The sequence below is a fragment of the Pseudorca crassidens genome, chromosome 15, assembly GCF_039906515.1.
Source record: "Pseudorca crassidens isolate mPseCra1 chromosome 15, mPseCra1.hap1, whole genome shotgun sequence".
NCBI classification, from domain to species: Eukaryota; Metazoa; Chordata; class Mammalia; order Artiodactyla; family Delphinidae; genus Pseudorca; species Pseudorca crassidens.
This window is the reverse complement of record NC_090310.1, coordinates 26,327,920-26,350,040: the sequence shown is the minus strand read 5'-3', so window position 1 is coordinate 26,350,040 and position 22,121 is coordinate 26,327,920. Positions and strand designations below refer to the sequence as shown.

General features: G+C 46.7%; 1 protein-coding gene across 6 annotated transcripts in view; it reads right to left on the bottom strand.

The window, feature by feature from the left end:
• MYH11 (myosin heavy chain 11) overlaps window positions 1–22,121 on the bottom strand; it is a 128,010-nt gene that overhangs the window by 58,006 nt on the left and 47,883 nt on the right. For 4 of the 6 annotated variants that reach the window (XM_067706551.1, XM_067706554.1, XM_067706555.1 and 1 more), the window contains exons 4-7: window positions 19,256–19,283; window positions 5,012–5,114; window positions 3,372–3,392; window positions 802–894 (exon numbers count right to left, since the gene is read on the bottom strand). In XM_067706551.1, coding sequence (XP_067562652.1) covers window positions 802–894; window positions 3,372–3,392; window positions 5,012–5,114; window positions 19,256–19,283 — 245 coding nt within the window. The remainder of the gene's footprint in view (window positions 1–801; window positions 895–3,371; window positions 3,393–5,011; window positions 5,115–19,255; window positions 19,284–22,121) is intronic. The other 2 variants (XM_067706552.1, XM_067706556.1) reach the window with 1 other exon arrangement.

Here is a 22,121-nt window from a genome sequence, read left to right as displayed (position 1 = left end):
TAAAAAAAAAGTATCTTTCTGACTCTCCTATGGAGTGGAGGCCCCCACTTCTTTTGTACAACAAGATAATTTTTGTGTAAGTGTCATCAACCACCTGTGTTCAGAGTTCTCCTTCCCCCATTAGGCTCAGGTGAGAAAGTGGGGGGGGGCCCTTAGAACCTGGGAAAGCCTGTGTGGGAAGTCCTGCATCATTGACTATTGGCTCCCCAACTAGGCCACAAGCTTTGTGAAGCCTGGAACCACGTCTGAATTGTTTGCTGTGTAGTTCAGGGTCTGCTATACAGTAGGCGCTTAATGAAAATGAGCCAAACGAAGAGAGAGAGAGAGAGAATGGTGTGTGTAAAATTGCCTGCCAGAATGATTGTATACAGTGGGTGCATAATAAATGCTTATTGAAATTTGCATGTGCTTGGTACATAGTAGGTACTCAATGCATGTTTTGCTGAATAAATAAATGAGTATTGGGTGTAAGTGTCTAGCACTTACTAGGTGCTCAGTAAATATTTACTGAATGAATTATGAATGTCAAATTCTAACAGGGAGTCTAGCAAGCAGATGCTGAATGAATATTTGTTGAATGAATAGTGAGTGAATGAATGAGGGAGTGAGTGGCTGGAGCACTTGCAGGGTTGTAAGGTCAAGACAGGACTGGAGATGCAGAGCAAAATGCTGTTGCAATGCACACCTCCATCCCTTCAGCCTCAGACGTCCCTGCACACACATACTCTGCATTCTCAGGCAGGAGGGGACACCAGGGCACCCAAGCCTTTTCCAGAAAACCCATGTGGCTTTGCTACTTACAAATCGTGAGGAGTTGTCGTTCTTGACAGTTTTGGCGTTGCCGAAAGCCTCCAGGATGGGGTTTGCTTGTAGAAGCTGCTTTTCCAGCTCACCCTAAAATTCATTCACATCTAGTTATTGGAGAAAGTGACGTAGACACTGACAGCTCTGCCATAGACAGATGTTGTCACAAAATTCTGCCCTTAACACACGGGTTCTCTCCTATCCTATCACCTACCCATCTGAGACCCCCAATGCTAATGTCCAGATTTACTCAAGGATTTCAGAAGAGAAACAAATGTCTGAGCTCTCTTATAGCTGGGACATCTGTAAGGACATCACCTAGGAAGGCCACTTTTTCCTAGATAGGGCCTGCTCATCTATGTGACATCATTGCCACTGAGAACTGCCACACTGTACAACACCAGGATGTCATTTACATCATAGTGAATCCATGGAGTTGTGCAGTGCACAGCCTGCCCTGCTGTACACGACAGTCTTGCTGCTGCTTATGTTTGACAAGCAGCTTTCTTCAAGCTAAATCACTACAACCCTTCTTCTGATGGTTTTAGTGCCTCTTTTTATAGTTGCAATTTTTCCTTTCTCAGGACCAGTTTTCTGAAGTCTCCTATGGAAGACAAGTAAGGAATGCGCAAAACCCACTGGGAATACTTCAAACCGACTGCAGAACAAAGCTTCAAAGCAGGTTGCTTGAGCTCCATTCATCAGGTTAAATGCAGCTGAGACTGTACACAGCCCATCGGCCCCCTCTGAGGGGGCTCCTGTGCACAAACGCGGTCACGTGATTAATTGTTGCAGGAAAGGGCCAACAAGGTAAATCATGCCAGGAAGCATCGAGCTGCTCTCTGCCTATCCCCACGACACGACGGCTGCAGACTGGCTCAGTGGCTCTCCTACCCAGCTCCTCCTCCAGGCCGACCCTGGGAAGTACGGGTCCTGAGGGTTTTCTCCTGTTTTCTCTGCTGGTTCCCCTGTCCTCTTTTTCAGGGCAGTTGGGCTGGGCTAAAAAGAAGCTGGGAAATGTTCTAGAAGGGAAAAGGCAGCGCACAGCTTTCTCCCTGCTCCTCTATACACCAGGAGGGCATCATGGGTGGCTGTCCCTAAAGGAACAGAACAGGAAGCTACTAATTTACGTGTCTATTTATTCACATGCCCTCCTCCTTCACAGCTCTCAAAGAAGATAAAAGTGTCATCTCTGGGCTTCCCTGGTGGCGCAGTGGTTGAGTCCACCTGCCGATGCAGGGGACACGGGTTCGTGCCCCGGTCCGGGAAGATCCCACATGCCGCGGAGTGGCTGGGCCCGTGAGCCATGGCCACTGAGCCTGCGCGTCTGGAGCCTGTGCTCCGCAACGGGAGAGGCCACACAGTGAGAGGCCCGCATACCGCAAAAAAAAAAAAAAAAAAAAAAGTGTCATCTCTGTGAAAATCCCAGCCACAGTAGAATCCCCATAATTGGGACTTGTGGAAATTTACAATGAGAGCAAAGGGCTTTGCTTGACTAGCAGGAAGAAGACTAATGGGGTCACTTCTGTCAACACAAACTTGGGGTCCCAATATCCCCAGAAAAAAGTTCCCTTCCTAGAATGGGAGTTCCAGCTGCTGGGGCCAAAAGATCCTTCTCAGGAGAGCTCTGAACATGAAGATCTGGTCCAAACCACTCATTTTATGGATGATGAGACAGTGGCCCAGAGAAGTTAAGTGACTTGGCCAAAGTCACACAGGAGCAGGTCCTATATAAGAAGCCTGATTCTCCTTCTGATTCACCCATGACACTGCCGCCCAGGTCTAACTAAGATGGATTGAGTGTGATCCTAGCACACGCTAGGATCTCTTGATCTGAGGGTCTCTCCCAGGCTGGGACCCATATGCCAGCCCCCCAAGCTCTGAGTTAGAGATGAGTTTACACATGCAGAGGTTTGAGCAGGGCCCGGTTGTGTGTCGCAATAGCTGGGGCCTTACCATGCCACCAAAGCTAGTGCCTCGTGAACACCAAGACTCCCGTTTCTGGAGCCCTGGGTCAAGCAACCGGCATGCAAAGACAGACACGCACTGCACACACATGCACAGGGACACACCAGTGCACAGGGGACAGGGCTCAGGGGAGATATTTAGGGGTGATGGCAGGGAGTGGGGAGAGAGGCATGCCACAGCAGTGCCATTAACTGACTGTCAATCAAGCCAGGGAAGCTTTAGGGCCAGAAGGTCCTTAAAGGCTCAACCAGATGGAACAGACGTCTCCAGGGCCTTCCAGTCAGGGTTACCGGTGGCGGACACATTGGTGGGAAGGGTAATGAGATCCATTCTGAACTGGGGAAATCCATTCCCGGCTGGAGGTCAACCCTGGGAAGTCCAATGGGTCCTGCGGGTGGCAACGCGCCCCACGCCCCACACTGACATTGGACGCCCGCAGGACGGTGTTTCAGTGAGTCTGTAGGTTTGGGTTGTGAAACTCGGGGATCTAGCCCATTCTACCATCAGCTATGGGGCTCAGTGGGTGCGACAGGAGCATGCACATCTAAACACACTCCGTGCCTCCCGTACACACCAGGAAAACACTCCCAGTTACTCACGTAGGCAAAAGATGGGCCTTGCTGTGGTTGAACAATACAGTATAAAACAAATGTCAGTGTTATTTCCATCACACGTACATCAGGGTCTGGAGAATATACGATTTCAATCCCCCCGCTCAGACAGCCTGGATTCTCCAAGATTCTCCAACTAGGAAAGCAGCAACTTTTCTTGGATTCAATTTCCTTTCTGTTTTGCCGCTGTCTTTTCTAATTTCTTAGAGATTCAGACATTTCAAAGTTTTTTAATTGCTGGGGCCAAGGTGCAGTCTTTAAAACTGTGTCTCATGAGATGCTGTCTGAGATGTGTTCTCACACACAGAGAAAAAGGTATCTGGCACATAGCAGCTGCTTGATAAAGATCAGTTACTATTATTAAGTATTACTATTACTTATCATCACTATTCTAGGAAAAGGAAAGGCGGTGGGAAGTGGTGTTTAACTGCCACGTGAACTTTGGCGCTATTTGTTCCCATACACGGTGCCAGAGACAGTGTGGGTTTCCTGCGTCTGTTTGAGGGAGGAAGGTTCCCCAGGCTACAACCAGAGCCCACCCGAGATCTCCGAGGGCCTCCAGACAAACTGGCCGCTGTGGCTGCTCCAGTGTTGCCTCTGAGCCCCAGAAGCAAGATCCAGAGTGGCAGGAACCAGTGACACCCCAAGCCTTCTTCAGGCCTCCGCTCTGCCGTTCCCCTGCCCCCACCCCAAACCTTCACACAGAGGCGCTGGCAGGTCCTTCAAGCAGCCCCATTGCTTGTCGCCTCCTCTGGGACAGACGAGGCAGGGCTAAGACGGAGGAGGAAGAGAGGGATGGACCCAAGAAGGGATGATTCTAGAAACAGCCTCTTCTTTCCTTCTAAGGCCTTAATCAAACTGCATCACCACGGGTTGATCTGTATGATTATTTGATGACTGTCTCTCTTTCCCACGAGTCCAAAAGCTCAGTAGCTAGAATAACAGTGCCTCGCAGCCTCATCGCTGGACCCCATCCTGGCAGCGCCCGGCATACAGTAGATGCTCGGTCAAGGGCACTGGACCAAAGCCCATATGCTGAGTGACACCAATGTTCCCATCCCCTGGGGTTCCCATCTGAGGGACACATGGAGGAATGACAGGTGTCCCTCAACACTAGGGAATTTCCAGAGATTCAGTTCAGGCAGTAGTTCTCCAGCAGGGGTGACCGTGCCCCCCAGAGGGCACCTGGCAATGTCCCTAGAGACATTCTTGGTTGCATAACTGAGGGCAGGGGTTGCTACCAGCCTCCGGTGGGGAGAGGCCAGGGATGCTGCTAAAACCCTCCGAGGCATAAGACAGCCCCACAATTACTCAGTCCAAAATGACTTTGGTGCCACGGTTGAGAAGCTTTGACGTCAATCAAGACTCCTCCTCTCATTTCACAGGACAGGACCCCTCAGGAGATGATCCTGACTAAAGCGAGAAATCACCTAGACCCAAACGGGCCCACCCAGGAGGAAAAGCAGCCCTCTGGTGAGCTGTCTGGGGAGGGGCAGTGAAGCACAGCCCTGAGTGCTTACAACGCCAAGTCCTGGCCTTCTTAACGGTGCTGTCTCTCCCTCGGTCAGCCCACGAGCCCGGGGGCCCATCTGCTAAGTCGTGGCCACAGGGCAGGAACTACCACTCACCGTGATACTTGTGTCCTTCTTGCCCTTGTGGGAGGAGGCCACCACGGCCAGGTACTGGATGACTTTCTTGGTGTTTTCAGTTTTTCCAGCTCCAGACTCGCCTCTGAAAGATACGGGAAAAGTGACCCACCGGAAACAGCCCCACACAGGTGTTCTGTGGGTACTTTTCCACAGCTCCGTGCCATTTGCCAGATGGGGAAACTGAGGCTCCCAGAGGGGAGGAGACTTGCCCACCACTGGCAGAGAGCTGGGCTGGGTTTTCAAACCCTGCTCCATATCTCAATCCACTCCTCCCGAGAGGATGCAGGAAAGGATGTAGATGAAAAGAGTAAAAGAGAAAACTGAGTTTTCCTAACAAGGTCCAACCTTAGGTTTATTTGGAACTGTCTACTTTAAAAAATAAATACTTCGTTTTCTAGAGCAGTTTTAGGTTCACAGCAAAATTGAGCAGAGGTACAAAGGTCCTATACGCCCCTGTCCCTGCCCCTTGACATACACAGCCTCCTCAACCATCAACATCCCCCACCAGAGTGGTACCCTTGCAACGATCAATGAACCCACGCTGATGCATCATTATCACCCAAAGTCCGTAGTTTACATCAGGGTTCACTCTTGGTGTTGTACATTCTATGGGTTTTGACAGCTGTATAATGAAATGTATCCACTATTACAGTATCATACAGAATAGTTTTACTGCAAATTATCTATTTTAAAGACATTATTAGGGACTTCCCTGGTGGTGCAGTGGTTAAGAATCTGTCTGCCAATGCAGGGGACACAGGTTCGAGCCCTGGTCTGGGAAGATCCCTCATGCCGCGGAGCAACTAAGCCCGTGCACCACAACTACTGAGCCTGTGCTCTAGAGCCCACGAGCCACAACTACTGAGCCCACCTGCCACAACTACTGAAGCCCACGCACCTAGAGCCCGCGCTGTGCAACCAAGAGAAGCCACTGCAATGAGAAGCCCATGCACCGCAATGAAGAGTAGCCCCTGCTCCTGCAACCAGAGGAAGCCTGCACATAGCAACAAAGACCCAATGCAGCCCAAAATAAATAAATTTTATAAAGAAAAAAAAAAGACAATATTAGCCTTGTTAGAGATGGAATGATCAGGCAAGAGACTGCCTTCCAGGAAGGACATAAGTACCTCTCAGAGTACAGGATATAAGTTACAATTTTTTGAAGGTCCCCTTACGAAACAGGAGAAAAAGGAGAAGAAGAGGGAGGGGGAGTGGGGAGAGGGAGAAGGAGAAGAAGAAGGGGAAGAAGAAGAAGAAGGGGACAAAGGAGAAGAACTGGTTATCCCATCAGCCACTGGACAGACATAAGCCCCTTCATCCTCTGGAGAACCCCATTCTAATGGTCAGGTGGCTAGCTAATGATCTCAGTCAAGTATCAAAGAATAAACCTGGTTGAAGTAATTCATGCTAAAGTGTAAATGACTGATAAGTTTAGATCAGCAGGGTGTTGTCTGTCTTATCAAAAGAGTACTCCTAGAATATGAGCAGTGGATTAAATGGCCTTCTCGACCCAGCTACCTCTCTTGGCCACTGGAGATCATGGTGGTGGAATTGTTTCATCCAAGGATTCCAGACACTGCCTCTGACTCCCACTATTCTCAGTGAAAGGGAAAGATGACTTCAACCAAATCTTTCCTCCCTTCTTGTCCTCTCCTCTGATTTTCTTTTGTTTTTTGTTTTTCCTTCCTTTGCCTAGACTCTCATTTGCTGAGGTCACTGAATATTCTGAAACATACTAATTTTTTTTAAGTCTGAATTTGTCTACCCCAAGGTCGGTTCAAGGTTCTCCACACTGAACCACTGCCACCAGCGCTAGTGCAGTGCTTGCCCTTTTTCCTAATTAGGAAATAAAGAAATTAACTTGCTCTGCCAAGGGCCCACTTTGCACATGGCTAAACGGAAGAAAGAGAGAAAGAGGAAGGAAGGGAGGGAGGGAGGGAGGAGGGAAGGAGGGAGGCAGAGAAAGAAACATGTGCCCTGAATTGTCAGACGCAACCCCATGGGTCACCATCCGGAAATCAAGTGTCTGATCTCCAGGAAGGTTGAAACATGTCTCCACGTCTCACGACGATATTAACACTGTCCTCTCCCCTTTCCTAATGGCCTTTATTCCCAATGGTCACATTATTTCATATGGCCTCAGAGGCACTTTGTGAAATGGGAGCCATGGAGGCATTATCTTTATTTTCTTGAGGAGGACAATTGAGTCCAAAAAAATTTTTTTTCTTTAATTTTAAGGAGAGAATTGACTTTTCAAGGGGAGTGGAGGCCCTATGTTAATTGTTTCACATGTATTATCTCCTTTACCTCCCCTCCCACAATCCTGAAGGTAGGACATATCACTTTCATGTTATTACAGAAGAGGAACTTTGGGCCAGAGTGGGTAAGCAACTTGCCCTAGATCACACAGCGAGGCAAGAGCACACATAGCATTGAAATCAGGTCTCTGGTTCCAATGCAGTCAGGACTCTTTCTATGACATTTCACAAAGTCATTCCATGACACAGGCCTAACCCTCTAGGAACTTGCTTTCTAAGGTCAGAGGAAGGGAATGGGGAATAGGAATTGATATTTCTTGAAAACCTACTCTATGTTATTGGGCTCAGAAATCTTTTTATTTAATCCAACAACCTAATGAAGGAGTCATTGATTATCCCCATCACCCACCTGGGGAAACTGAGGCTCAGAGAGGTTGAAGTAGTGTTCTAGGTCATAACTGCTCCTGCTATCACACAGATAGGGAACAGAGGAGTGAGATTTGAATGCAGGTCTTCTTGATACCAGAGCCCATGTTCTGCCCACTGCACTTTTTTTTTCTTTTTTACACATGAAATTATTTTCAAACATTATTTAACACAAGTCTTACAAATATATCACATTAGTTGTGGAGGAAGTTAGATATTTTATAACTTCAGGGCTATAATTTGTTATTGGCAACAAAAGGCAAAAAACCTCACTGCCAGCATGAGGGCACAGTTTGAAGCAACTGAAATCATACAAGCATTGCTTCATAAACACCGATTTTTGAGTGGCATAGTTTCAGAAAAGATTGATTTTTAAAGGATATTTTAATTATGCTCTAACAGGTGTTTGGAATGAAATGCTATATTGCAGCTATCCGTATGAAGGTTTGGTCAGCATTGATTATTCGGAATGTCTAGCTCTGCAAGAAAGCAAAAAGGAAAGTGGTTTGAAATAGACAAACTCTTGTGGCATATAGTTTATATGACTAGAGGTTGTCATCAAACCTTGAAAACAGTCTTGATGTATTTAAGTGAAAGACGGTGGACACTAAGCTGTTATAGGAACAAACTATCCGTGTAGCTTATCCTTGGAAATTAAGTTACTGAGTTAAAGTTCTTAAAGACTAATAATAATCCATTTAGATCTTCTTTTCAAATCCGTTTACTCGTGAATGACTGCCATGTATTCACTCTAATTTGTCAACAAATTGGCATGAAAAGTTGGAAATTGATCTTTTTTTTTCTTTTTTTTTTTTTTTTGCGGTACGCGGGCCTCTCCCTGTTGTGGCCTCTCCCATTGCGGAGCACAGGTTCCGGACGCGCAGGCTCAGCGGCCATGGCTCACGGGCCCAGCCGCTCCGCGGCATGTGGGATCTTCCCAGACTGGGGCACGAACCCGTGTCCCCTGCATCGGCAGGCGGACTCTCAACCACTGCGCCACCAGGGAAGCCCCGCCAAGTCCTTTTAATCAGTCCAGTCTCAGTGGCTGGAAGGAGGTACCCAATGGCAGCTTAACCCCTCAGCCCCCAGCCAGGCTAGATTCATGGGTGTGTGACCTGTGCAGTCCCACGGGGACAATACTGAGGAGGGCCCTGTGCTTGATTTAATGCTCTGATGTTGCGATCTTGAATTTCTAAATAATTTTTTAATTAATTTTTTTTTATTGGAGTAAAACTGCTTTACAATATTGTGTCAGTTTCTGCTGTACAATGAAGTGAATCAGCTATAAGTATACCTATATCCCCTCCCTCTTAGACCTCCCTCTCCCCCACCCCCCCATCTAGGTCGTCACAGAGCACCGAGCTGAGCTCCCTGTGCTATACGGCAGGTTCCCACCAGCTATCTATTTTACATATGGTAGTGTATCTATGTCAAACCTAATCTCCCAATTTGTCCCATTCTCCCCTTCCCCCTGTGTCCACATATCCGTTCTCTACATCTGTGTCTCCATTCTTGCCCTACAAATAGGTTCATCTGTACCATTTTTCTAGATTCCACATATATGCATTAATATACGATATTTGTTTTTCTCTTTCTGGCTTACTTCACTCTGTATGACAGACTCTAGGTCCATCCACATCTCTACAAATGACCCAATTTCATTCCTTTTTATGGCTGAGTAATATTCCATTGTATATATGTACCACATCTTCTTTATACATTCATCTATCATTGGACATTTAGGTTGTTTCCATGTGCTGGCTATTGTAAATAGTGCTGCAATGAACATTGGGGTACATGTGTCCTTTTGAATTATGGTTTTCTCAGGGTGTATGCCCAGTAGTGGGATTGCTGGGTCATATGGTAGTTTTATTTTTAGTTTTTTAAGGAACCTCCATACTGTTCTCCGTAGTGGCTGTACCAATTCACATTCCCACCAACAGTGCAAAAGGGTTCCCTTTGAACAAGGGACTCAGCATTCTCATTTTGCATAATTTTACAAGTCAGGTAGGTGGTCCTAGCTCCTAGGGTTGAACACCATTTCTGAGTCCATTTCAGCCATGGTCTGCCATTGGTAGAAAAGCCAAATTGCCTCTGAATCTCAAAGCTGTTCAGTCCCTGGTCCTCATGTGACTCCCACCCCTGCAGCCAGCAAAGTCCTCTGGATTTGTGCTGTCCAACTCCTATACATCCTACAAAGCCCAGTTAAGCACTGCCTCTATTTTGAGTACTGCCTCCAGCTCCCCAGGCAAAAGCATTTCCTCTTTCCCCTCTAGCATCAATCAGCAGAATAACACAGTGGGCTCCAGGGCCAGATTGCCTGAGTTCAGGTCTCTGCTCTGCCCTATGTGACCACGTGCAAGTCATTTAACTACTCCCATGCCTCAGTTTCCTCATCTATAAAATGGGTATAATAAAAAGCACTTCTATGATTGTTATGAGGATTAAATGAGTGAATATATAAAACATTTAGAACAATGCCAGGAATACAAAAATGTTACCTATTGTTACTTTTACAACCATTTCTCTCCTAATGCTTATATATTCTGTTTATATCATTATCTTCAATATTCATACTATCATTAAAATACAAGACATATTTTTCTATTGTTTAAGCCAGGAGTCAGCAAACCATTCTGTAAAGGACAGATAATAAATACTATAGGCTTGGTGGGGCCTGCATTCTGTGTCCTAACTACTCAGCTTTGCCTTTGTAGCACAAAAGCAAATGTGGAAACAAATGGGAGTGGCTATGTCCCAATAAAACAATAAAAGAACAGACAGGGACCAGATTTGGCCCACCGGTCAGAGTTTGCTGACCTCTGGCTGAAGTGTTCCAGTGCTTTTCTGTCCATTTTAAAGTTCAGACTCCTCTAGAAGACCTCACCCACCTCTCTCTGATCTCATATCCCACCCCTCACAAAGATGCCCACATCCTAATCTCAGGAATCTGTGAATACATTACATGAGACAAGAGACTTTTTAAATTAAATTAAGGATCTGGAGAAGGGATAATTATCTCGGATTATCCTGTAACCCAGTATAATCACGTGTCCTTATAAGAGGGAGGCAGGAGGGTCAGAGACAGAGATTAGGAGATACACTGCTGGCTCTGAAGATGGAGGAAGAAACCACAAGCCAAGGAACGTAAGCAGCCTCTGGGAGCTGGAAAAGACTAGGAAACCGAGTCAGCAGGTTGTTTTAGCATTTATATCCACTTACCTAAGTAGCATTATATCACTAATTTTTGATTATTCATTGTTAAGCATCAAATGTTGATTTCTCATTGTGGAAGATGATAATTTAGCCCCTGTTTAACCCTCTCCTCTTTCCCCATAGAAGCAATGTGGTCGCATATAGTATCTCCGGCTAGATCAACACTCAGGGTTTGCATTATAAAGATGATGGAAACACTGCACACAGCTGGGCCCCTTTGTCACTGTGATTACTCTTCCTTCTTGCCTAACTTTGATTTCCCCTAGAATTAATAATTACCTTGTCTTAGTGTTTCCCAGTTTTCTATCTCTATACATATCAGCCCCAAACTTATTACAGATTTTCTAAATCTTCTCTCAATGCATTTCATTGTCTTCACAATTAAATCGCCACCTGAAACTCTTATTTATCTGGTTCAGCACCAGGACCCCCAGGCCTAGCACCTGCTTGGTGCCAGTTGGTGCAAAATAAGTATTTGTTGCCTGAGTCTGTCCTTTGGCCTTGGGAGTTTGCTGTAAGGAACATTTGGGGGAAAAAAACCTGGAAAAGCACTTTTGAAAAGCAGATAGCAGGCTCTATTTTCAAGACTATGGCAATTAGAATTCCTTAGCACCTGAACTCAGAACCCATCATTCACAACTCTAAACGTGCAGAGAAGGTTGTGGAGCAAAAGTCTAGAAACAATGCGGTTACTGTTACTATCTGTTAATACTGTGAATAATTCTGTTAATAACATGATTTGTTGACATTGCTTTTAATTGAAGGAGAGGCTAACTTTCAGTTAGAAGTTTAAAATGTATGTTTGTGCATGTAGAGGTATATGTATACACACACACACACACACACACACACACACACAGAGTCATTCTCATTGTTCACACTAGTTATGCTCTATGAAGCCACTGCAAACACTGAATTAGTGATCACTGAACCATCGTCGCTCGTAGGGGAAACACACAGATAGGTTCCTTTGAGCTTCTGGTCCCAAAATTTTCATCAACCAATCACTATAGTATAACTTTGTTTTATGTGTGTTTCTGTTTAAAGACACTTTACTTAACATATTGTTGATTCATTGACATTGAACTCATGGCCAACAACACTGTAACTCATGCCTGAAGGAGACTCATCTAATACACGTACTTCCTCCATAAGGCACATCTCAGCCTTCCTGCCCTTAGGAAAACCAGACAGCACTTTGGCACTACACTTGGTGGACGTTTTAAACAGCAAAATAACTAAAAAAAAAAAAAAAAAAAAAGCTACAAAAATTCAAAAGCGTGGCACTAAATATGCCACGAAGAGGACCCTTGTTTACAGTCTGAGCTGAAACAAGAAGGCCGAGTGTCACCTTGTTCCGCCTCAGCTGGGAATGTGTGCGTCAGCGGACCCAGAGTTTAGCTCTGCACATGTCCTCGAATGACCACGAAAGCACCATGAGTATTGAATTAGGGGTACGAATAAATGTTAGCAAGTAGGTAAACCTGCATATATGGAATCAGTGAATAATGAGGACCAATTGTGTGTGTATTTTTTTTTTACATTTTTTAAGGAATGGAAACAACCAAAATTATGATCCATAAGGGTTGATAAAATAAAATACAGCATTTCCAGGCAGCCACTACTATATATGATCAGACAGAATGCACTCTAAAATATACTGTTGGATAGAAAAAGCAAGGGCAGATAAGCATATGGTGTATACAACCATTGTGTTTTATGAACTCCAAAGTTCTGGATTCTCTTGGGGAGGGACAAACCCAAGGACCTCTGGTAACACTGGGTCGACATTCTCCCAAGGGATCAATTGTCTGTGGCAGAATCACAGCTGTCCCCTTGAATGGATACTGTGGCTTTCCAATTTGCCGCAGTCTTCACCACTCTCTATTGCCATTCCCGGCCCACTTCACTCCTTTCTATTACCTGCCAGGCTCTCCTAGGCATTTGCATTTGTAGATCCTGGTCTGGGGTTAAGATGAATATCTCTAAACAGACAGCTGTAGATTCACTGGCCATGCCTAAAAATGCATTAAGATAAAATACCTATAGGCATGGTTATTATGCATATTAATAGCTACCATTCTTTTTCTGTTACCCTATACTTTCTTTGGTTTCACCTAGAATGGCTGGGGGCTTAGTGGAAATTTCAAATGTAACTTACAAGTAGCACTTGTGTTCACTGTGCATTAACAGTCATCAGGCACTGTGCTAAGAGCTTTTTATGAATTAACCCATTTATTCCTTACAACCACTCTGTGAGGTAGGTGCAGTTGTCCATTTTCTAGATGAAGAAACTGAGGCTCAGACAAGGTCAGTGGCTTTCTGTAGATCATGTCATGAGAATATGACGGAGCTGAGACCAGGACTCTGTTCTTTTCCATCTAGCACACAAGCCACCCCCAAAATGAAAACCTGGTCTGTCTGGAGCCAAAATGTCCTCGTGTCGCCTTGCTCAGTGCCTCCAAGTGTTGTCACAGCATCACTTAGGAGTGAAAGGGACCCAAATGCCCCACTATCACTTTACTTCCTCAGCCAGGAGAGTCAGCTAACGGTCTGAGGACCCAAATCTCTGGGTGGGCTCACTCCCAGCCCAGGCTCCCTGGGAGCCAAGACTGGGGCCCTCTCATTAACCCCTGCAGCCACCAGGTAACCTGAGAAGTCTTCCTACCACAAGGTCTGCACCGATGGGTCAGCAAACTGGGGGATGAGCCAGACGCCTTCACGGCAAAGTGTGCGTCAGAATCTCCAGGACCCTCCAGTCCTCCCTGACTCATGCTTCCTGCCCTTCTGAGCTCCCAGTGGGCTGCAGCACCCCAGCTCCCTCCCTCTGCTGGTGGAGGTTCAGCTCCCAGACAACCCCCTCTAGACCCCCACCCAGAGCAGACGGCGGTGCACAGCTCAGACACAGCCACCCTTTCTGCGTCCCCTGTGTAGATGACCCTTGACAAGTGTTTCCAATCTCTGCCAGCTTGCTGACCAGCCCTGCAGCTTCACAGTCGCCCAAGACACTAGATAAAAACATAGGTTTCCCCAGCTCTACCCCAGATCCACTGAGTCAAGAGCTGCTGGGGGTGAAGCCAGGCCATCCGTCTCTTGAACTAATGGCCCAAGAACTGACGTGCAGCCACGTTTGTGGAGAGAGGTCTAACAGAGCCCACACTGGACGTATCTGAGGTGGTTTTATGCAGTTCATGGTCAAGCAAGCAGGGCTCAGCAGAACTCTGGTTGATACTAACCACGGCGCTGCATCAGAACCCCAGCTGCCAATCACGGGCACCTGCACTGTGCCAACATCGTGCTCAGCTCCCCCCTACACAGCTCCTTCAATTCTCTCAACAACCCTGGGAGGTGGGCACAACTGATACCCCCATTCTACAGATGAGGAGACTGAGGCTGGGAGGCTTAACCAACCTGCCCAAGAACAAATTGCTGGCGTGCAGCACAGCGGGAAAGCAAACCTAGATCTGTGCCTCCACAGCCTCGCCAGCTAAGCACAGCGGCCACTCTCCTGAGGCATCTGCGCCCCTTCAACACTGCACTGTGTTATCAAAAACACCTTTAAAAACCCTGCAGGCCTCTGCCAGAAAGTCTTTCTCCCTCTTCTTCAGAGACAGGGTGGAAGGGATGAGGGCAGGGGGTCAAAGTAGGAAGCCTGGTTGGGAGCGAAGGCAGGCCGTGGGTGAAGCAACAAAGGCAAACCCCTGGGAAGCCTGCAGTTTTCCAAGAGTCAGCACTGGCCCCAGGGAGAGTGACAGAGGCACCTGCTGGCCTGAGTTGCCTCCCCTGAACGGGAGAGTCACCTGACAACAGCATCTCCTGCCACTGAGTCCCAGTCCCCCAGACCCTAGGGCATCAGTGCTTATCCCCAAGCGGCACTGTGGCCTCCTTGAATGATCAGAAAGATCTGCTCTAACCTCTTGTCCATACGCTCGCCCCAGCCTGCAAGGCCCTTCATGACCATGTCCCCGACCACATCCTCCTACCCTTCTCCTTCCTCCCTGCGCCCCACCCACTCAGACCGTCTCCGACCCTCAAAACACAAGTGGTTCCCACCTTAGGACCTTTGCCCTTGCTGTTCCCCACCCGAAACTCCTCCCCCAAGTCCTCCTCGGGGCTTGCTTCCTCTCATCACTCGGGTCTCAGCTCATACCCCGAGTGGTTGAACCAGGCGGACAGGCTGCAGCTCTTTTCCTCCAGATAGATGCGCTAAATACGAAAGATGCCAGCCATTCCTCACCCCCTGATGCCACAGTCTGTGGTGGGGCAGGGGATGGTGGGGCTGTGGCTGGCTCATCAGTGAAGGCCAGCGAATGAGGGTTGGGCCCTCCAACGGCCTCAAGAAATTTAGGTCCAAGTCTCACTATTGACAAAAACTCGCTGTGTGCCTCTGGGCAAATCTCATGACCTCTCTGATTTCCTCCTCTATAAAAATGAGGTAACTGGGGACTTCCCTGGTGGCGCAGTGGTTAAGAACCCACTTGCGAATGCAGGGGACATGGGTTCGAACCCTGGCCCAGGAAGATCCCACATGCCATGGAGCAACTCATGTGCCACATAAGCTCATGTGCCACAGCTACTGAGCCCATGTGCCACAACTACTGAAGCCTGGGCGCCCTAGAGCCTTAGAGCCTGTGCTCTGCAGCAAGAGAAGCCACTGCAATGAGAAGCCCGTGCACCACAACTAGAAAAAAGCCCGCATGCAGCAACAAACACCAACGCAGCCAAAAATAAATAAATTAAAAAAAAAAATGAGGTAACTGGACTTGAGCAGTGGGTTCTCTGCTCTGCCAGGACACACATGTTAGTCATGACATATGAATATCTAGCTTACAGGGCTTGCTTGGTTCTTAGATATATACATAGTAGTCATATATATGAGTATGTGTGTCTGTATATATAGATATACATATACATATTCATATACATACACATATATATGTAACACTCACAACAACCCTATTAAGTACCATTAAGTACCATTATCATCATTCTTACTTCCCCACTTTATAGTGAGAACACGGAGCCCTGGAGAGGTTAAATTTGTACCTGAAGCTACAAGCTAGTGAGAGGCAGAGCCAGGATCGAAACCTGGGTGGTTGGCTTGTAACCCCCACTCTAAGGAGGCTTTCAATGACATAACTCGGTGGACAGTCCCTTCCATGGATGAACCTAGATTCTAATGAGACCTGCAGAGAAGTGGAGTCACATTTGATATGGAGGCTGGGGACCAACAGCCTGTAAGTCAACACAATCAACCACAGAAAGGTAAAATTGAAAAATCCCTTAAAACATCCTCAAAGCAATCCATCTGTGACTTGGTATGCAACGCCCCTCTGAAGCAGCCTCTGTGTATAAATGCCAACTAGATGCAGGGATTCCGAGTGTGCAATACGGACAATGCAGGGGAGAGAACGGGCTCGGCAAGGCGAGATGCTCACACCGTCAGGGCCACAGGGGAACGAGAGCAGTGGAGGGATCGGCAGAGTCCCACGTCTATTCTCACCCTCACTCTGGAACACATCCATTCGGTGGATGGTGGTGACCTCACCTGCACTAGATCCGCCAGTGCTAGTTTTCCTCCCGAAGGGCGTGGTTGGTTTCTCTAAGCTACGTGCACAGTATGAGACCCCAGCGCCAACGCCATGACCACCCCTGACACATACAACTCACGCTGGCCATAACCAGCCTGTCTGTGTGCTATTGACCCAATTCTCCACCATAATTATCACCCTGCCGCCGCCCCACCCCCTCAAAGCAATATTTGGAATACAAGTGAATGAAAGGGAGATATTATTACAGAGACCAACTTGAATCCACTTTCATATTAAATAATACGAATCATTCCCGATTTTAAGGCTCTGAAAATTTCCTGCAACACTTGTAACTGACCAGGTGTGTGTGTGGGGGTGTGTGTGCAGGAAGTGCAGTCTCAGTTATCTCTGAGGACACTTCCTGGCCCAAACTTCTGGGACAGAGATTGTAAACAGGTGGCCCATTGGCAAAGCCAGCCCACAAATGGACTTTATTTGGCTGGAGATCTGTGTATATGTGTTCATGTAAATTAGGTGCCAATGTTTAAAAATTTGATATTTCACATAAAAACCTAGATTTCCAGCTTCTACTGAAATGTAGGAAAGTCTGGCAACATTAGACCTGCATTCTCCCCTGGCAACAGTAGACAGGAGATGGGTAGCAGCTCCCCCCCTCAGATGGGCCATTTTCTCCAGTTCACCACACTCCCCACCATTCCCTACTGTGCTACACCCAGGACTTTTCACACATTAACAGTACTTGGTTGACTTTGATTGGCCTTTGAGTTTGCAACCACAGTCCTAAATGTCCTATAATGCCTCTTCTCAGACAGAGGGCTTTTGTTGGGAGACACACTCTGGCCAAACTGATCTCTCAGTTTCTCCGATAGAACACGCTCTATCTGACCTCAGGGTCTTTGCATATGCTGTAAACTATTCCTCTCTTTTCTTCATCATCTCTGCATCACTTCTTTGGGAAACCTTTAGTGTTCTCCCCAGTTAGAACTTCTCTGATTTACACATTCTCCTAGTTCCTTACATGTCTCATTCTTCATAATTTTCAGTTTGTAATTACACATTTCTTTAAGTGATTTTTAAAATGTGTATGTATTTTTTTTTTAGTTCCTGAAAAGGTAGTACCTTCACAGGACCAAACAGTAAATTCAAGCAGTACCAAAGGGAAGTGTGTAATTATTGTTCTAGTGTCTTGTCTTCCCTCTTGAGAAGTCATTTATTTTTGGTTCATTCCTATATGCCAAGTACTCACCAGTAGAACAGACCCATTCAATCTGTTGAATAGTGAGTGAGACAGGAGTGGGTGTAGAGGTGAAGAAGGAAGGAGGGTGTATTAGTTTCTCATTGCTGCTGTAACAAATTATACAAACGTAGCGACTTAAAACAACACAAACTGACTATATTACAGTTCTGGAGGGCAGAAGTCTGACATGGATTGTACTGGGCTAAAACCAAGATGTCAGCAGGGTTGTGTTTCATTCTGGGAGCACTAGGGGAGAGCCCGTTTCCTTGCCTTTTCCAGCTTCTAGAAGCTGTTCTCATCCTGGGCTTCCTCCATCTTCAAAGCCAGCAATGGTGGGTGAAGTCCTTCTCACACTGCATCTCCCTCTGACTCCTCCCCTGCCTCCCTCTTCTACTTGTAAGGACCTTGTGATTACATTAGGCCCACCTGGATAATCTACAATCCCTTCCCTATTCTAAGGTCAGCTGATTAGTAACCGTAATGCCATGGCAACCTTCATTCCCCTTTGCCATGTCACCTGACACATTCACAGGTTCTGGTGATTAGGAGGTGGAGACCTTGGCGGGACCATCACAGGCACTTGTATTGCACTTTGCTTTATTGCAATTTGCAGATATTGTGTTTTTTTACAAATTAAAGATTTGTGGCAACACTGTGTCAAGCATTTTTCCAACAGCATTTGTTCACTTCATGTCTCTGTGTCATGTTTTGGTAATTCTCGTAATATTTCAAACTTTTTCATTATTATTCTATTTGTCATGGTGATCTGTGATCAGTGATGTCTGATGTCACTACTGCAAAAAGATTGCAACTCCCTGAAGGCTCAGATGATAGTTAAGATTTTTTAACAACGGGTATGTTTTAATTAAGGTGTGTACAGTTGTTTATTTAGATATAATGCTATTGAACACTTAATAGACCACAGTATAGTGTAAACATAACTTTTATATGTACTAGGAAACCAAAAAATCTGCCTGACTCGCTTTACTGTGATATTCACTTCATTGCAGTGGTCTGAACTAAGTCCACAAATTTTCCAAGGGATACCTGTATTCTGCCCACCACAGGAAAGATTTTCCTGAACACTGAAAACCCTCTGAATGATTCTAAATTGAGTTAGTATCTTCTGCTTATGTATCCAGGCCTTCAAAGAAATAATGACACCAGCCACCAAATATGGCACAATGCGGTTACTAATTGTGAAATTTGAGGGTGACTGTTTAACACATTGTTTAACACAAGCCAAGACTTCCTCACCAACGGAAATGGCATCTACCTTCACAGAGCTGTTATGGAATTAGAAGCAATTCTGTCTGTAAAATATTTAGTTCAGGACCTGGCACACAGTAAGTGCTCAATAAATGCTGGTTTTTAAAAGGGGGTGGCGCAGAACAAGACAGCACCAGGTATCCCTGGCAGTTTAGGGGTGCGTGGAACAGCAAACACATCAAAGAGCCCTGTTCTCATGGACCTTTTTCTTTAATAGGTTGGATCTTGACTCTAGAAAAACAAAAGAAAAAGTAGCTTCACTTACGTGCAGAGAATGGACTGGTCCTCTCGATCTGAGAACAGAAAGAAAAAAAGAGCCATGAGTTAGAATTTGCTCTGAGCTGATCGTCTGGATATGGTGCCTCCCAGGCCTCCCATTTAAGCTCCTACATGCTGGCCCCCCTGGGGGTGACAAGGGGCCAGCTGGGCTCATTGCCCAGGTCATAGGGGATAAGACCAAAGCCAAGAGGGCAGCAGGGCTCTTTTAGATACTTTTCCCGACCCCCTGAAGTCCTGGAGGCAGCCCCAGAAAGATGCCGGAGACTGACGCGTTCAGGAGGCAGTGAGAATCCCTGCCCCACTAGCTCTGGAGGGTCCCAGGAGACCCACTCTGCCCAGATTAGGTCACAGACAGAACACCGACTTTGGATCCAGACAGACTGGCATTCCAACTTGGCCACTTCCCACCTCTATGACTTTGGGCAAATATTCTTAACCTCTCCATGGTTCAGTTTTTTTTATCTGGAATATGGGGTAGTGGACATTTTTGGTTTGAAAATCCAGTATCCATTTCCTCTTCTTCCGAGAAGAGCATCCTATGGTCCTTAAGGATCCATGTTCCCTGCCCCCCCACCCCCCCACCCCGCCATCATGTACAGTCTTGGTGGGACTGACCCACAAGCTACCCCAGCCAAGAGGCAACAACATTTCCTAGGCTATGTCAATCAGAATCTCTGAGCTCAAACACCGAGCTGGATCAAGGATGGAGAAGCACAACGGAGGCCCTGAGGGGGCCTCACTTCCTGCCCCCAGAGCCCAAACAGCCCCGTTTTCTAACATTTTCTGAGGCTGGCTCCCCACTCTTCCCACCCCATCTGTGAGCTCCCCAATACTCCTCCAGAAATTCCTTTTCTAGATAAGGTCTCTGTCGCTAATCACCAGAGAACCCTGGTGGGTGCACAGGGCATCGTGAGGTTAAACGTGATTAAGCAGACATTACTGATCACCTTCTGCTCTTAAAGTGGCCTTAGGGGGTGGAGGCAAGATCCCCTATGAGGGACACGGGGAAGGTTAAACACCTTAGTCATCAGCTAGTTAACCATAACTGAGAAAGCAGAGCATCACATCCTCTGCTGGGCAATGGTGAAGCAGCAGGCGTTTCTTAACTCCATTCCCTGCTCCATTCCCACCATCACAACCCTCAGCCTCTTATGATCAAAGATCTCCCGGGATCTTGTGACATCCCCCTCCAAACCCCTTCTCAGAGTAATCTTTCTGACACACTGAACTGCCTGATCCCTCTGCTTCTTAACCCTCTTCCACTTTGGAAGTTTCTTAAAATGTTAAACATAAATTCATCATATGACCCAGCTATTCCACTCCTAGGAATCTACCCAAGAGAACAGAAACATGTCTCTACAAGACTTGCACACAATGTTCACAGCAGCGTTATCATAAGAGCTAAAAAGTAGAAACAACCCAAATGTCCATCTGCTGGTGGATGGATAAATAAAATGTGGTCAATCTATACAATGGAACATTATTCAGTCATAGAAACAATGCAGTACCGATACAGGCTACATGGATGACCCTCAAAACTCGATGCTAAGGAAAAGTCAGACACAGAGGGCTACATATTGTGTGATTCCAGTTATAAGAAGTGTGCAGAATAGGTAAATGCATAAAAGAGGGAAGGTAGATTAGTGGTTGCCAGGGGCTGGGCTGGGGTGACTGCAAACAGGCATGAAGGATCATTCTGGGGTTTGTCAGCTGGACTGCGGTGATGCTTACGTAACTCAATTTATTGAAAATCACTGAATTTTACACTTACCTTGGGAGGATTTTTGGTATGCAAGTTTTATCTTAATAAAGCAGTTTTGAAAAGCTGTCCACGGCCCCCAGTGTCCTCAGATGAGGCCCAGAAGGGGCATCCGAGGCCTCCCGTGAGTGGCCCTGCCTCCCCAGTCCTGGCACTTCTATGTCCATCACTGTTAATTCCCCAGCAACCCCACCCGGATCAACCCCCAAACGCACTCTGTGCCTTTGTTCAGGCTACTCCTGCTGCCTAGCAGTCCTTTCTCTTCTCCTTTCCTGCCCATTTCCCTCCGTCTCAAAGATGACACCTCTTCTAAGAAGCCTTCCACACCGTGATGGAGCCAGGGGGAGGCTTGGCTGTAAATCTCCGTCAACGCTCCTAAGCTATCACAAATAGTCAACCTTGTTAGAGAGAAGAAGCCCTAAGAAAAGCCCCCAGCCTCCATCAAATAACCTGACTGCTGCCTCTAAGACCCTCCCAGACAGAAATCCTGGAACTGTCGCTGGCTCCTGCCCATCCCCAAGACAGAGGTCTCCACTGCCACAGCACCTGTGCTGCCCGAGCGCCCTGTCCCAGGCTGTTTTTTTTTCTCTTTGTTTGTGTCTCTGCCCCCACAGAACCATGAACCGCTCATAGGCAGAAGTATCCAGTTCTGGACCCCGCTTCCCTCAGTTTCTGGATCCCCAGCCCCTGAACCCTAAGTCCCTGACACAGAGAAGGTGTAGCTTGGTGAGCACTGAAAAAGCCAACCCCAAACCTGGAAGACATGAGTTTCTTGATGGGGAAGTTCAATATACACACAAGAAACTGAGTCACTCATTCATTCATTCAACAAATGCATTTAGGACATCTACCAGGTATTCTTCCCCATGCTAGACCCTGAAAATACTACATAATAGTATCTACTACTTAGCACCTTCTCTGTGTCATGCATTATTTCAGTCATTTGCCTGTATTAACTCATTCAACCCCCGTACATCCTATGAGACAGACCAATTTTATCCCCATTTCACAGATTAATAAACTGAGGCACAGAGACATTTTAAAACTTGCCCACAGTTACACAGCTAGTAAGTGGATGAGGCAGGATTTGAAC